The 13,359-nt window shown below is 45.4% G+C and overlaps 2 protein-coding genes across 7 annotated transcripts in view; both read left to right on the top strand.

Annotated features, from left to right (window-relative positions):
* Window positions 1-9,146, top strand: part of LOC103468114 (IQ motif and SEC7 domain-containing protein 1-like) — a 138,429-nt gene extending 129,283 nt beyond the window's left edge. For all 4 annotated transcript variants that reach the window (XM_081609404.1, XM_081609405.1, XM_081609406.1 and 1 more), the window contains 2 exons: window positions 254-303; window positions 2,255-9,146. In XM_081609404.1, coding sequence (XP_081465530.1) covers window positions 254-303; window positions 2,255-3,454 — 1,250 coding nt within the window. In that variant the 3' untranslated portion in view covers window positions 3,455-9,146. The remainder of the gene's footprint in view (window positions 1-253; window positions 304-2,254) is intronic.
* Window positions 9,147-9,926: 780 nt separating this feature from the next.
* On the top strand, window positions 9,927-13,228 carry LOC103468075 (ER membrane protein complex subunit 3). 3 transcript variants are annotated; one of them, XM_008414923.3, is made up of 9 exons: window positions 9,927-10,072; window positions 10,833-11,022; window positions 11,089-11,146; window positions 11,816-11,909; window positions 11,984-12,088; window positions 12,168-12,249; window positions 12,323-12,402; window positions 12,639-12,721; window positions 12,796-13,228. In XM_008414923.3, exons 2-9 carry the CDS (start codon window positions 10,868-10,870, stop codon window positions 12,913-12,915), a joined length of 777 nt encoding a protein of 258 aa, XP_008413145.1. In that variant the 5' UTR covers window positions 9,927-10,072; window positions 10,833-10,867; the 3' UTR covers window positions 12,916-13,228. The 3 variants fall into 3 exon arrangements, with proteins under 3 accessions (XP_008413145.1, XP_081465529.1, XP_008413146.1); XM_008414924.3 differs by having other exon boundaries at window positions 9,972-10,072; window positions 10,830-11,022; XM_081609403.1 differs by lacking the exon at window positions 12,796-13,228 and having other exon boundaries at window positions 12,563-12,678.
* The last annotated feature ends 131 nt before the right edge of the window (window positions 13,229-13,359 follow it).

The following is a 13,359-nucleotide window of genomic DNA, read 5'->3' as shown; positions in this document are numbered from 1 at the left end:
GTTTATCTTTGTTCCCTGAAAATCACTTTTTTATGATTCATATCTAAAATTATGCATCATTAATAAAATCTGGACTTTAAAGCTGAAGTCGGTGTTTTTTCAGCTTAGCTTAGCATAAACGCTAACGAAGGGAAACGGCCGTGTCCAGGTGAAAACTGAAAACTCACTGATGAGCAGCTTAATGCGAGCGTCTGTTCAGCACTTCCTGTTTCCTGTAATGAAGTTTAATCCCTGGATTCTGATTGGATAACAGGGAAGCGAGGGCGGAGGAACAGTGTGGGCTCATTGGACAGTACCATTGAAGTAAGTCTGCTGCTAGCATGTCTGCTGCTAGCATGTCTGCTGCTAGCAAGCTAGCATGTCTGCTGCTAGCATGTCTGCTGCTAGCAGGCTAGCATGTCTGCTGCTAGCATGTCTGCTGCTAGCAGGCTAGCATGTCTGCTGCTAGCATGTCTGCTGCTAGCAGGCTAGCATGTCTGCTGCTAGCATGTGTGCTGCTAGCAGGCTAGCATGTCTGCTGCTAGCAGGCTGCACCGCCGTCGCATGCCTGTCTGTCTGCAGGGTTAAAGGTCGTCCGGATGTGTTTGTGAAGTTTTATAAATATGTCTGTTTGCTGCATGTGAAGCTGCTCCTTATGCTCTTTAACAAACTAGTTTAAATGAAGGATTTACAGAAATACTACAATATTTTTGCCGTCCTTCAGGCTGATTGCTGAAAGCTCAACATGCTGCAGCTTCAGAAACACAAACATTCACCTGCTTGTCTGATTTCCAGATATTAATTTTAAAGAGATAAAAATCACAGATTGTCAGAAGCTGCTGTCTTTCAGTTTGGAGGATTTAGTGTGTTGAGCTGTTTGTTCCTGCATTTATTTTTCACTAAGACTAAAACGTTATTTTCTAAGTCACGGGGAATCCAGGTCTTTTCACTGGGCAGTGGATCCTGGCATTAGCGAAGCCGCCTGTTCAAAACGCCTCCAACCGGCTTTTAAAACACCAAACATCTTAGCGTTAGCTCAGAAGCTAACATCTGACCTCCACTCCTCAGCCAATCAGCACCAGGGAAAATTAATTTCACTCCCTGATTGGCTCTCTTGCTAACAGCAGCCAGCTTCCTGAGCTGCTTCCCAACATGTCACAGCTGTTCACTGTAAAACCTAGTTTTGTAAACAATCTCCATGGGAACCAGGCTGACCAGGAGAGACTCTGATTTTCTTGCTTTGCATGTTTTTTATCTTATTTTCTTCTTCACATCTCAGAATAAACTACGATTCATTTTGTGTAGAAAATGAAGAGTTTTAAAAAAGATGCTCCTGCTAATGGGGGGAATCTGTTACTGTCATGATTTGATTCAAAGTTGATTCTGGGACATTTTAATTTAAACAGATTCTAAATTAAATAAAATGTTTTCATCCTTCGGGCATCTGATGCTCAACAAAAGAAAAGTATATAAATAAGGACTTACAGTTTAATTGTGATATTTGGTGGAACTTTATAATGGCTATAAAAGTGACAATGAGAAATATTTATTACTTTTTAGGGCTGATACAATTATTTTAATAAATAATCTGTCAATTATTCTGATGATTAATTGGATGAAAAATGGCAAAATCATATTTTTCTTCAACTATTTAAGCCGTTTTAATAAATATTAAAAATAAATCAAAAGATCCAAAAGACTTGAAATAATTGAAGTCCTTTTTAAAATAAGGAAATAAACATTTTATGTAAAATGAAATAACAAATCGTCTGGGTTTTTCACAGATTTACAAACCAAAATGTTTTTATCTTAAATGCAAAATGTTTATATTTTCGTACAGTTTTTGCTTTGAATGTGTTGTTTTCTTTAGAAATGTTCCTTTTTTAACTGTGTAACTTTAGTTAGTCATTAATCGATGACTGAATTGACGGTTACTTCAATAATCATGATTAATGATTATTAATGATTAATGATTATTAATCATCCTGTTGCTTTAAGTGGCTGTGATGCAGCAACTCAACAGCAAAAACAGGAGAAAATAGTAAAAAAAAAAAAACAATCCCGACTTGAAACGTCATTAATTTGAATTTATTTACGATGTAAAATAAAAATCACATATTGATAAGAAATTCATAAACGATAGGATAAATTCAGCGGCGGCCATTTTAGCTCATTTTCTCAACAAAATGCCTGAAGCTCCGTGAGACTAAAGAAAGTCTGTCCAATGAGAAGTCTGCTTCTGATTTTGTTCTTCTTCTACTCTTCCTGTCCTCAGGGTTCCATCATTAGCAGCCCGCGGCCTCACCAGCAGCGCCCCCTGCAGGGCGCCAGCCTGTCCTACAGCCCCATGATGGTGCCCTCGTCCCCAGCAGCCTACCGGCCGCACCGCCCTACTCAGAGCCCCGGTACGGGGGTGGGGGGTGGGCCGGGGCTCTGTCACAACCAGGGGGGGGTCACCACGTCTCCTCTCGCGAGCGGGGGCGGGGCTGGGCCCGGCGGCGCGATGGCGGTGGCGGGCGGCGGCCAGATCCCTGGAGGCCGAATGGGGAACTTCTTCGGCAGTCGAAGAGGCAAAGTTCCTGGTCCCCTGATGATGATGTCACCGCCTCCTCAGGGTCCACCGAGTCCTCTGATGATTTCGTCCCCCCCCCACTACCCCGCCCCCGCGCCACCCATCGCCCTCCCATCCTCCCCTTCCCCATGCCCCTCCCCTTCGCCCAACCTCGGCCAGTTGGACTCGGCCGGGGCTGGAGGGGCCGGCGGCCCGGGAGGGGGGCCGTCCAAGCTCCAGGTGTTGCACGCCCAGTATTGCCACGGCAACAGTGGAGGAGGCGGAGTCAGTGGGCACCCGCCGCAGCAGACGCCGCCGCCGCCCTACCATCACCACCACCGCTACCACATGCAGAGCGTGCCGCAGCACCACGTGCTGACGCACCGTTTCTCCGCGCCGCTGCGGCACAGCTGCGCCCCGCCCCACAACCAGCCGCTGCAGAGGCTGCAGCAAGGCTCCGCCCACCCGCGCTACAACATGGTGTCTGGCTTCACCACGCCGCCGCCGCTGTCCCCCCACTCTCCCGTCACGCCCACTACGCCGCACGGACTCTACCACCGGCCGGGGGGCGGAGCCAAGCTGCCCCTCACCATCTCGCACTCCCAGCCCCACCCGCACGCTCACACACACAACCACACCGTGCACACACACTCCCCGCTCAGCCCCTCCCCCTCCGCAACAGGCTCCACCCACTTCATCTTCTCCACGCCGCCGCCCCAGACGCCCTCGGCGCGCCTCGTCACCCAGACGCCGCCGCAGCCCTACGCCCCCCAATACCCGCCGCTGTCGTCCATCCCTCCCCCCCCTCCCCACTCACCCCTGCCACCCCCGTCGGGCGCCCCGCTCTCCCCGCTCCCCCCGGGGGTGGGGCAAGGGGGCGGCCCCAAAGCGAAGCCCGTCAGCCGCATCAGCACGGTCGTGTGAAGAGGCAGAAATCGAGGACGGTGGCGCGCAACCCCACAGTGAGCCGCCAGGGGGCGATATTGAGAGTGAGCACAAGAGGGAGGAGGGGAAGAAGAGCGGGAGGGCAGATCCAGTTGTATCAAAATGGCCGCCTGATGAGGAGGAGAGCGGTGAGAGCGGGAAAGAGGAAGCTGCTCAGCCTGTGCTATTTCCACATCGACTTTCCTCACAGGTAGAGCGCTGGAGGGAAAAACTACCACTTAGGTCTGGTGACGCCCCCACCTCGCCTTCATACTGCCCTGCGTGGTGAGCCGGGACTCAGTCGGACATGTTTGTAGTCCTTCACTACTTCAGAGTGTTCGTCTCATGTTGTGAGTACCTTTTTTAACATTTCTGTGGCTGTAGTGGACAAGCGGTTGAGGGACCAGTCAGGAAGGGAACAGTGCCTGAAAACGTAACATGAGAGCCGACGCTCCGAGTTAAAGGGACCGTACCGAGTTAAAGGGACCGTACCGAGTTAAAGGGACCGTACCGAGTTAAAGGGACCGTACCGAGTTAAAGGGACCGTACCGAGTTAAAGGGTCAGTACCGAGTTAAAGGGACAGTACCGAGTTAAAGGGACAGTACCGTGTAACAGTAGTTTCACACCATGTTGTTCAGCACAAAAACCAACACGTAACTTTGATTTTGACATATTTACAAGCCATTACGGGCAGAAGCAGAGGTGTTTAGCATCAATATGGTGGCGTTTGTGTCTTAGACAGGCATGCATGACCTGTGCAATAGCTAACAGTTATCAGTGTGTTTATGGTTAATATCCAATTTGCAGGGATAGATTTGTTGTGATGTGAAGCCCCAATCCAGCAAAGTGAAGACTTTACTCATAAACTTCCTAAAACCTTTGAAATAAGCCATCGAAACAAATCTACAGGTGTCTTTGTTTTTGTTCTGCAAAAACTACTAACAGCCTTTAGTGTTTGTGGATTACAGGGTTTCAGCAGGGGGCGCTATACTGTTGTTTTGGAATGGGACTTTTCCAGATTTTCTCACTTATTCCTGTAAGTTTGAGGATTTATTTCTACTAAATCTGTGAATGCTCTCCTCATTTCTCAAATATCCCGGTATATATGAAAGTGTACGCCTGAATTCTCAGAAATAATAATATCTGTCATTTGTATTTGATGCTCCATGATGTGTTTGTGACCCTCAACGTTGCCAGAGAAGGAGATTAAGATGAAAGATGCCAAACTGGGGGATTTTTGTTGTTTTCTGCTGATGAGGACGGTGGAGCTGCTCTACCTGAAATACAAACATGATGTTGTTATTTTTGATTTTGCTAAAGGTACTTTCTGTACCTTTAGCAGCAGCAATGTTAATGGAACTGGGTGGGAAAATAAAACTGAAACGGAAGTTTTATGAAAATCAGAAGCAGGGTACAGCTCTCAAAAGTTTTTGTGTTTATCTGAAATCACCAGTAGGGGGCACCAATTTGTCTTTAATGGTCCCATTATGAGACGTTTCCGAGCCAGACTGGAGAATCCTCCATGGTTGGTGATGGTTGGTTGGTGGGAAGCCGCGGATTTGTTGGTTCCAGACTGACTGGAAACCAACGAGGCAGGCGTTTCATGATGCTAATTTGGCTAATTTTAGCTTTTGCACTAATGTCAGTATTAGGTAATATGCTAATGATAACCCACATTCTGATGGTAGCACTTAGGCTAACATTAGCATTTTTATTCATTTTAGTGTATACAATGCCCTTTGCACACTAAATGCAGTATGTTACTGTAGGTCAACATACTGTTATCTCCCATGCTAATGTTAGCATGTTAGCTAATAGCATCCTATTTCACTTTAGCTTATACAATGCTCTTTGCACACTGAGTGGAGAATGTTACTGTAGGTCAACATATGTTGATATCATTAGCCTAACATTAGCCTACATGCTCAATAGCATGTAGGCTAACGTTAGCATTCTAGCTTATTTTAGTGTACACACTGTTCTTTGCACATTAGATGGTGCATGCTTACTGTAGGTCAACATGCTACTGATACCCCCCATGTTAGCATCCAGGCTAACATTCGCATTCAGGCTAACTGAATCATGAAAATGTGTTTTTTGTTTTAAATTAAATTAAATTGTTTTGCTTCATTTTCTCTCGTTTCCTTCTTTTTTAAATAATTCACAAAAAATCGTGATATACAAATAACAGAAGCTTTTCTCCAAAGTTACTCACTGTTGGGGACCAAACGTTTCAGTGCAATGATGAACGCTGCCTTTAACATTAATCGCTACATCCAACGAAAGGTCAGAGGACAGAAGAAGAAGCTCAGAGTTCGTCCACCATCCTTTTCATCAGGTTAGAGATTATTTTAATAGGTTTCCTAAGCCAAACATGATATTCTAAAACCCAAAACGTTCAGCCAGAGTTCAGTTATGACATCATTTCCATAGACAGCTGGACTTTTCTCGTTTCCTGAAGTTAATTTTGGGTCAGAGGTGAAACGCCTTGAAGAAGGTGGAGAATTTTCCAGGTGGCATCTATTGAAGCGCTTAGGAAGATCGTAAGAAAAGTTGAAGATTTTTATGTTAATGGGGAAACTGGTGGAGGTCATGGAGCTCCGTCTCTTTTTTGGCTTCACATGTTTTACTGGCAGGCCGTAAGATATCGATGCTGGATGCTGACAACGTTTTCAGTAAAGATCCTTAAATGAGGTCAGAGTTTTTGGTTTCAGATGCAAGTTTATATATTTCCCACCCAGTACCAACTACTTCTGTGTTTTTAAGCAGTGAAATGAAACTTTCTGTTGAGCGATGTTTTATCTGCCACTTGGTTTCAAAACAGAGACTGAGGTGCCTTCAGACATAAGGATGGTACAATAATCAACAATCATGGGGATCATCATCCCAGACAGACCACCTAAATGAAAGACGATTCCATATCCGAGTTTCCTGCGCGTTGGTTGACGATGTCCACCCACAACAGAAATACGAAGCCATTTTCTGGATTTTTAAGAAACAAGATGGACGGAGCCTTTAGTCACCCTCATCATCCAACAAAGGAACAGAAAGGACCTGAAACCTGGACCTAAAGTCTTCTGGAAGGACAACTCATCATGTCCCAGCATCTCATGTCAAGTGGAAATCTCTTTAATGAACTCTGTTTTACACCTTATTTTTGTACTTTGAGTTTAGAACCACTGTCCCAGTGTTTTTCTTCCAGAATATTTTCTGTTTTTAATCAACGTTCTTGGATGTCGGAAACTAACGATTGCTGGAAGAAAGTTCTTCCCCCTCAGCTCTGGTTTGTCTGACCAGCGTTTAACTGGTGGATGTTGGGAAATGCAAACATTGACACATTTTTCCGATTCTCCCCTGAAGCCACCTGTAGATATAAAGCTGTACAGTGTGTTCTTGTTTCAGTGGGGCCAACAGCATCAACCTGTAACCGACGCTCAGAATTGCTCCAAACACCAAAAGGTTCTCCTGGTTCTCTGGAAAAAAGCCAAAACAAAAGTTTCAGACGTTTTAGAAACACGTCACGGACGAATAATTGGTTTCAATCTGAAGAACCACGTTGACGTTTTAGAGCAAGCTTCTGATGTCAGTATTGTTGTGTGACGAGCTTTTAATAACATGAAGTGCTCATTGGGCTGCTTTGTATTTTTTAGCGTTTTTGATTTTGTTATGTGCTTAAAATGTGATTTCTGATTTGGGTTTCTGATCTTGAATCCGTTTTTTTTTTTACTTTTAACACGTTTACAACCACAACATTCTAACATGCAGAGGTTTCTAACATGCTAGTTGTGTTGCTTCAGCTCCAGACCAGAAATAATCTTTTCCTCCTGAGCTTCTTGGAGCTCCGGACCGTTGGATCTACAGAAACGCCTGTTTCCTTTATGGGGCCTTACAGAAACCACTTCAACCGAAACAGAAAGAGGTTTTCATTCAACACTGGGTCACGCCTTCTGACCCAGTACCAACACACCCACGCCTGTTTCTGCATGAACTCTAACCTCCAACATTAGGTTTCAGATCGGATCCATCCTGGTGCCACCTGTAGAAACCATCCGACCTGCACCAGGGTTGACTGGTAAATGTGTTTGGACCTCTGCTCCTTCAACCAGGAGCCTTGGTGAAAAGCTTCTCAATCCTTAAGGTCAGAATCCAGATTCAAATAATTTGACAAAAACAAAACCAAAGTTCTGAAGCAGTGGCTGTAAGAACCTTCAGCAGCAGAACCTCCCATGGTTCTTTCCTTCAACACGTTGGGGTTTGGAGAAGCTTGTCGGTTTAGTTATGACTGAACAGTTTTATTTTCCATGTTTCTGCAAACATCTCCAGATGTTCCAGAAGTCTTTGGTGTGACTGAGCTGCAGCTTCGCAGACCTCCGGCGTGTCGAGGTTCAGGTTCATCCAAACTTGTTGAGTAGTTTTATAATTGTCCCATCAAGAAGTTCAACCTTTAACCTGTTTAGCAGGGGGGAGAACCACCAACTAAAATGTTAGCTGCACTAATCTTAAAAAGCTAACTAATCATAATTATACTTTCATCAATGCACAACAGCAACAGGGTATTTATCAAAAGCTAATGCTAAAGCGCAGAATTCAACCATGATGATGCCCACCATCAGTGGCGGAAACTGCTAGCTAAAAGCTAGCTGCGTTAGAGCACTAATCAGAAACTTTAGTTCCACTAAAGTTAAAGCCCTACACCAACATGACATTTAGCAAAAGCTAATGCTAAAGAACTAAACTCTGCCATGTTGATGGCTACCAGCATTGGTGTGCACAGCTAATTAAAACATTAGCTAAGGCACTAAACGTAAACATTAGCTTCATCAATGCTAAAGCTCTTTAGCAGAAGCTAATGCTAAGTGATACCACGCACCTGAGTGGACGTTTTTCCTCCCTGCTTCTGCATTTTGATTGAATTTTTGTTAAATATGATATTTATTTTAAGCTGTTGCCTCCCAAGAGGTAACAAATTAATCCAAACACCCAAAGTTCTCAGTAGATTGAGTTTAGAAACATGCAGAAACAATTTTTAACGCTCCTTTAATCACTTATTTTACATATTCCTTATTTCGTGCCCAGGCCTGCTCTCCACTATCGGTTTGCATGTGGTATTTATTCCAGTATCTGCACTGAATGAACTGTATTATAAACATGAATGTACATAAGTTGCTAAATGAACCTTGGCTCCCTTCGGCTGCGTTTCATCGGGAAGAGAAGGTCTGAGTTGATTCTTTTTTTATTCCCCGGAAGCAGATCCGGTCTGACCGCTGCAGGAAAGACAGGGAACTTTAGACATAAACTGAAACAGCCGATCAGATCTAGTTCCAATGAAAGCTCAGACTCTTCTGCCTCCCACGTGAAGACGGCCGGTTGTTTGTGTGTCGATACAGGGACGGGCGAGCGGAGGGGGTCCGGCCCGTTTGGAGCGGACCACTTCATGGAGAAAAATCATTTCTTGTTTATAATGTAGAGCAAAAAGAGAGAGACTGCAATAGTCCTTGTAAAATTGTACGAGTAAAGTGTCAAATATGTGTCCAACAGAGACGACATTATTTTAAAAATTATGTTTGGAAGATTTTAGCTGTGTACATAAATATATATTACTTGTACTTTGTTTTTGAAATGGCAGAAATATGAACAAAGTGGAAATATTTATTGCTCTAAAAATATAAAATCTGTTCATGTGGATGGAAACTTTTCCTGTTTGTGTCGTCGTTTTTTTAACACAATGATCTTTACGACCCCTGAACTGAAACGGTCAGTTCAGTTTAGCTTCATTTATAGTCATTTACAACTATTGTGCATCATTTTCAACCTTAATGTAACATTACCATTATTATTTAATTAATTTCCCTTTTTGTTTTCAATTTCATGGTTTCATTAGTTTAATTGTTTACAATCATCTAATTTTTTAATATTAAATTTTTGTTTTATTTTTTTCTATTTCTAGTGTTTACTGTATTTAATTTTTTATTTACTTTTTTCATCTTGCATTGATTTATTTTCAACTAATTCTGAACGAGTTAAAATATTACACTAGAAAAAAGATTGTATGTTTTTTTAAAAAGTCACAGCAATGTAAAATAGATATATAAATACTGTTAATGGAAAAAATGAGAAAATAACGGAAACTGAAAAGTGAAACTAAATGTAATTCATAGACAATGTGATATATTGTCACATTGTGAAATCAAATAAGTTAGGGAAATTTTATCAAGCCTTTCATTTAGTTATTGCCAATTTGGGCAGCTTCCGTCTCCATAAAGATCAGGGTGAAATCTATTCATACACTTTCTGAATTGTTCTGTTTTGGGGGTTTTTAAGCTAATGTATAATTTTTGTTTCAGTAATCGTCATTACTGAAAGGAGTTTATATCATTGTTTACGACAACGATCAGTCAAATTTAGTTTAACGTTAAAAATGTGCGCTTTCTTTACCCACTTTAGTAAGCATGCTACAGAGAAAATGACACTCACAACATGGCGGACGCGCTAGCGTACAGTTCTTATATGCTACGCAACGACGCCAGTACGACGGCGTTTCCGTTTAAACCGGATGTGGATGAATTCCAGACGCAGCGGAGCACGTTTGTGGAGTCTGAAGAAAGTTGGTGAATGAGGTGAGTGTTCGGTGTTTGAGTCTCGACAGTGGAGGAGTTTATCTGGAGTTTCTGCTCTAACCGGAGCTGACGGGATTTAAACCGAGCTAGCAGGAGAGCTAGCCGGGCTAGCGGGAGAGCTAGCCGGGCTAGCAGGAGAGCTAGCCGGGCTAGCGGGAGAGCTAGCCGGGCTAGCGGGAGAGCTAACCGGGCTAGCGGGAGAGCTAGCCGGGCTAGCAGGAGAGCTAGCCGGGCTAGCTTCGAGGCTAGCTTCGAGTTTGTTGTGAAACGTCAGCAGGTTGGAGGAACTGAGGTCACCTGCTGCTAATGGTTCTGATTACCAGAACTGAACTGGACTTAACAAAGCGGAATATTGTGGAGAAGTTGATTTAAAAAGTGAAACTCCTGTAAATATAAAGATTATTTACACCTGCGAATACTTTTAAATATTAACTTAAATTATTTTCAGTCCGGAAATGTTATTTTCTAACCTACAAAACCACGAAGAAACTTATTTCCATGCAAATAATAATTAATAAAGAAGCTGGTTGTTCAGAGTTCTGCGTCCGAATATGTCTGTGGAAAATTGAGTGGAAGGAAAAAGTTTGGTGTGAAATTGACCAGATGGAGTCAAAGCTTCAGAGGCCCGTATGGAGCTAAATTATGGCCATAAAATGTGCTGAAAAATCTGTGGTTCCCATGGAAACATCTGAATAATGGTGCAAGCAGATGAATGAGTGAACGTGTTCTCCTACGTCAGATGCTCTCTCTCCCCCAGCAGCCTCCTCCCTCGCTCCGCCTGCCGGGTCAGAACCGATGGCCGGCCCGGAGCTCCTGCTGGACTCCAGCATCAGGATGTGGGTCGTCCTGCCCATCGTCTTCATCACCTTCTTCGTCGGTGTCCTGCGGCACTACGTGAGCCAGCTGCTGACCAGCAACAGGAAGCTGGACCTGGAGCAGGTGTCTGACAGGTGAGGGTCCGGACGGCCCGGTTCTGTTTGGACCGGAACCGCCTGGTTCTGACGCTCTGTCTCCAGCCAGGTGTTGCTGCGCAGCCGCGTCCTCCGGGAGAACGGGAAGTACATCCCCCGACAGGTAAGCAGATCGCCTCACTTCCTGTCTACTGGACCGGCACCGGTTCTGGTTCTGGTTCTGGTTCTGGTTGGGTTCAGCGTGTGACGCCATCTAGCGGGGAAAGGCACAACGTTTAAGTTCTTTAAAAACAGAAGAGATATTTTAGTTCTGTCTGTCAGGATGTGAAACCAGAACCGACCGGGTCAGAACCCGACCTCAGAGGAAACGTTTTATTCCTCCGGATCAGAAGATCGTGATCCGGAAAACTCAGAACTTTACCTGAGCAGGACGGCTGCGGAAAAAGTTTAATTCATTAATCCTTATGAAGTTTCCTCTATTTGAAACAACGGTTCTGATCCGGTCAGTTTTGATCCAGTCGGTTCCGTTCTGATCCGGTCGGTTCCGTTCCGATCGGACCGTTGGTTCTGATCCGGTCGGTTCTGTTCTGATCCGGTCGGTTCCGTTCTGATCCGGTTGGTTCTGATTCGGTCGGTTCTGTTCTGATCGGACCGTTGGTTCTGATCCGGTCGGTTCTGTTCTGATCGGACCGTTGGTTCTGATCCGGTCGGTTCTGATCCGGTCGGTTCCGTTCTGATCCGGTTGGTTCTGATCCGGTCGGTTCTGTTCTGAACCGGTTGGTTCTGATTCGGTCGGTTCCATTCTGATCCGGTCGGTTCTGATCCGTTTCAGTCGTTCTTCATGAGGAAGCATTACTTCAACGATGCAGAAACCGGTTTCTTCAAGAGGGTGAAGAGGAAGGTGGTTCCTAAGAACCCCATGACAGGTGAGTTGGACCTGACCGAACCTGGTTCTATTGCTGCGTCCCGACCCGGTTCTGCTGACCCGGTTCTGCTGCAGACACCAGCATGCTGACGGACATGATGAAGGGAAACCTGACCAACGTTCTGCCCATGATTCTGATCGGAGGATGGATCAACTGGGCCTTCTCCGGCTTCGTCATCAGTGAGTTTCCTCCTCCTGGTGGTTCTGACCCGGTTCTGACCCGTGGCCGGGTGTGAAACCAGAACCGCCTGTTTTCCAGCCAAGGTGCCGTTTCCGCTGACGCTGCGGTTCAAACCGATGCTGCAGAGAGGAATCGACCTGCTGTCGCTGGACGCCTCCTGGTGAGAACCCGACCCAACAGAACCGGACCTCCCCGACCCGGCCGGTTCCGTTCAGCTTCTGTTTGGTGTGCAGGGTGAGCTCGGCCTCCTGGTACTTCCTGAACGTGTTCGGCCTGAGGAGCATGTACTCGCTGATCCTGGGCCAGGACAACGGTGGGTTCTGGTTCTGGTTCTGGTTCTGGACGCGCCGGACAATACTAAAAATATTCCTTTTTCCTAAATATTAACATGTTTAACAATTTAAATGTTTTATTTTTGTTCTTTCAGTGGTAAACTATGTATTTAACTTTAGTTTTAAACGTTAATTCTTCAGATTTCCCTGAAACCAGTTCTTCCTGGTTGATGATGCGTCAGAATGAAGCTCTCTGATTGGTCCGTTTCCTCCTCAGCTGCTGACCAATCACGGATCATGCAGGACCAGATGACCGGCGCTGCCATGGCGATGCCCCCTGACCCCAACAAGGCCTTTAAGGTGAGTCAGACCAGAGCTTTGGGCGGTGAGGTTCGGTTCTGCGTAACGCTCCGACCCGGTTTGACCCGTTTCAGAGCGAGTGGGAGGCGCTGGAGGTGGTGAACCACCAGTGGGCGCTGGAGAGCGTGGAGGAGGAGCTCATGGCCAGAGACCTGGACTTTGGAGGAATCTTCAGCGCCGATAAAAGGTTCTGATCCGGACCTGATCCGGTCCTCTGGACAGAACTGGACGGTTCTGCTTCCAGTGACTCGTAATCCACTGTGACCCGTTGTGGTTCTGATGAACGGGTCTCTGGGGTTCCTGAAGAACATCTGACAAAATGGGAACAAACGGACCGGAACCTTCAGGAAACCCGGAGAACCGCTGATCCGGACCGGCTTCATGGAGCCCAGAGGTTCTGGAAGAAAACCCAACAGAACTTTCAGATGCTTCTAAATGTTCAAATTCTGTTTTGCACTTTCTGGAATAAACCTGGAGCCTGGTTCTGTTCACCAGAACCTACAGACAGTTCTGTACATTCATTCAGAAAGGGAAAGTTGTGTGGGAGGCAGGACAGAAAAAGCACCGAGATGTGATCAAGTGATGATCTGGGCCTCCATGGTTGCTGCTGGTTCTGGTCCACTGGGTTTTCTGAAGGC

This window comes from Poecilia reticulata, chromosome 7, assembly GCF_904066995.2.
Source record: "Poecilia reticulata chromosome 7, P_reticulata-male-v2, whole genome shotgun sequence".
In the NCBI taxonomy this organism is placed as follows: Eukaryota; Metazoa; Chordata; class Actinopteri; order Cyprinodontiformes; family Poeciliidae; genus Poecilia; species Poecilia reticulata.
This window is presented reverse-complemented; position numbering and strand designations above follow the sequence as displayed.

Excerpts from the sequence above, each read along its gene's own strand:
- LOC103468075 (XM_008414923.3), top strand. The coding sequence starts at position 10,868 with ATGGCCGGCCCGGAGCTCCTGCTGGACTCCAGCATCAGGATGTGGGTC. Across the intron at positions 12,089-12,167 it reads CTTCTCCGGCTTCGTCATCA|CCAAGGTGCCGTTTCCGCTG; the intron begins GTGAGTTTCCTC and ends CCTGTTTTCCAG. Across the intron at positions 12,722-12,795 it reads ACCCCAACAAGGCCTTTAAG|AGCGAGTGGGAGGCGCTGGA; the intron begins GTGAGTCAGACC and ends GACCCGTTTCAG.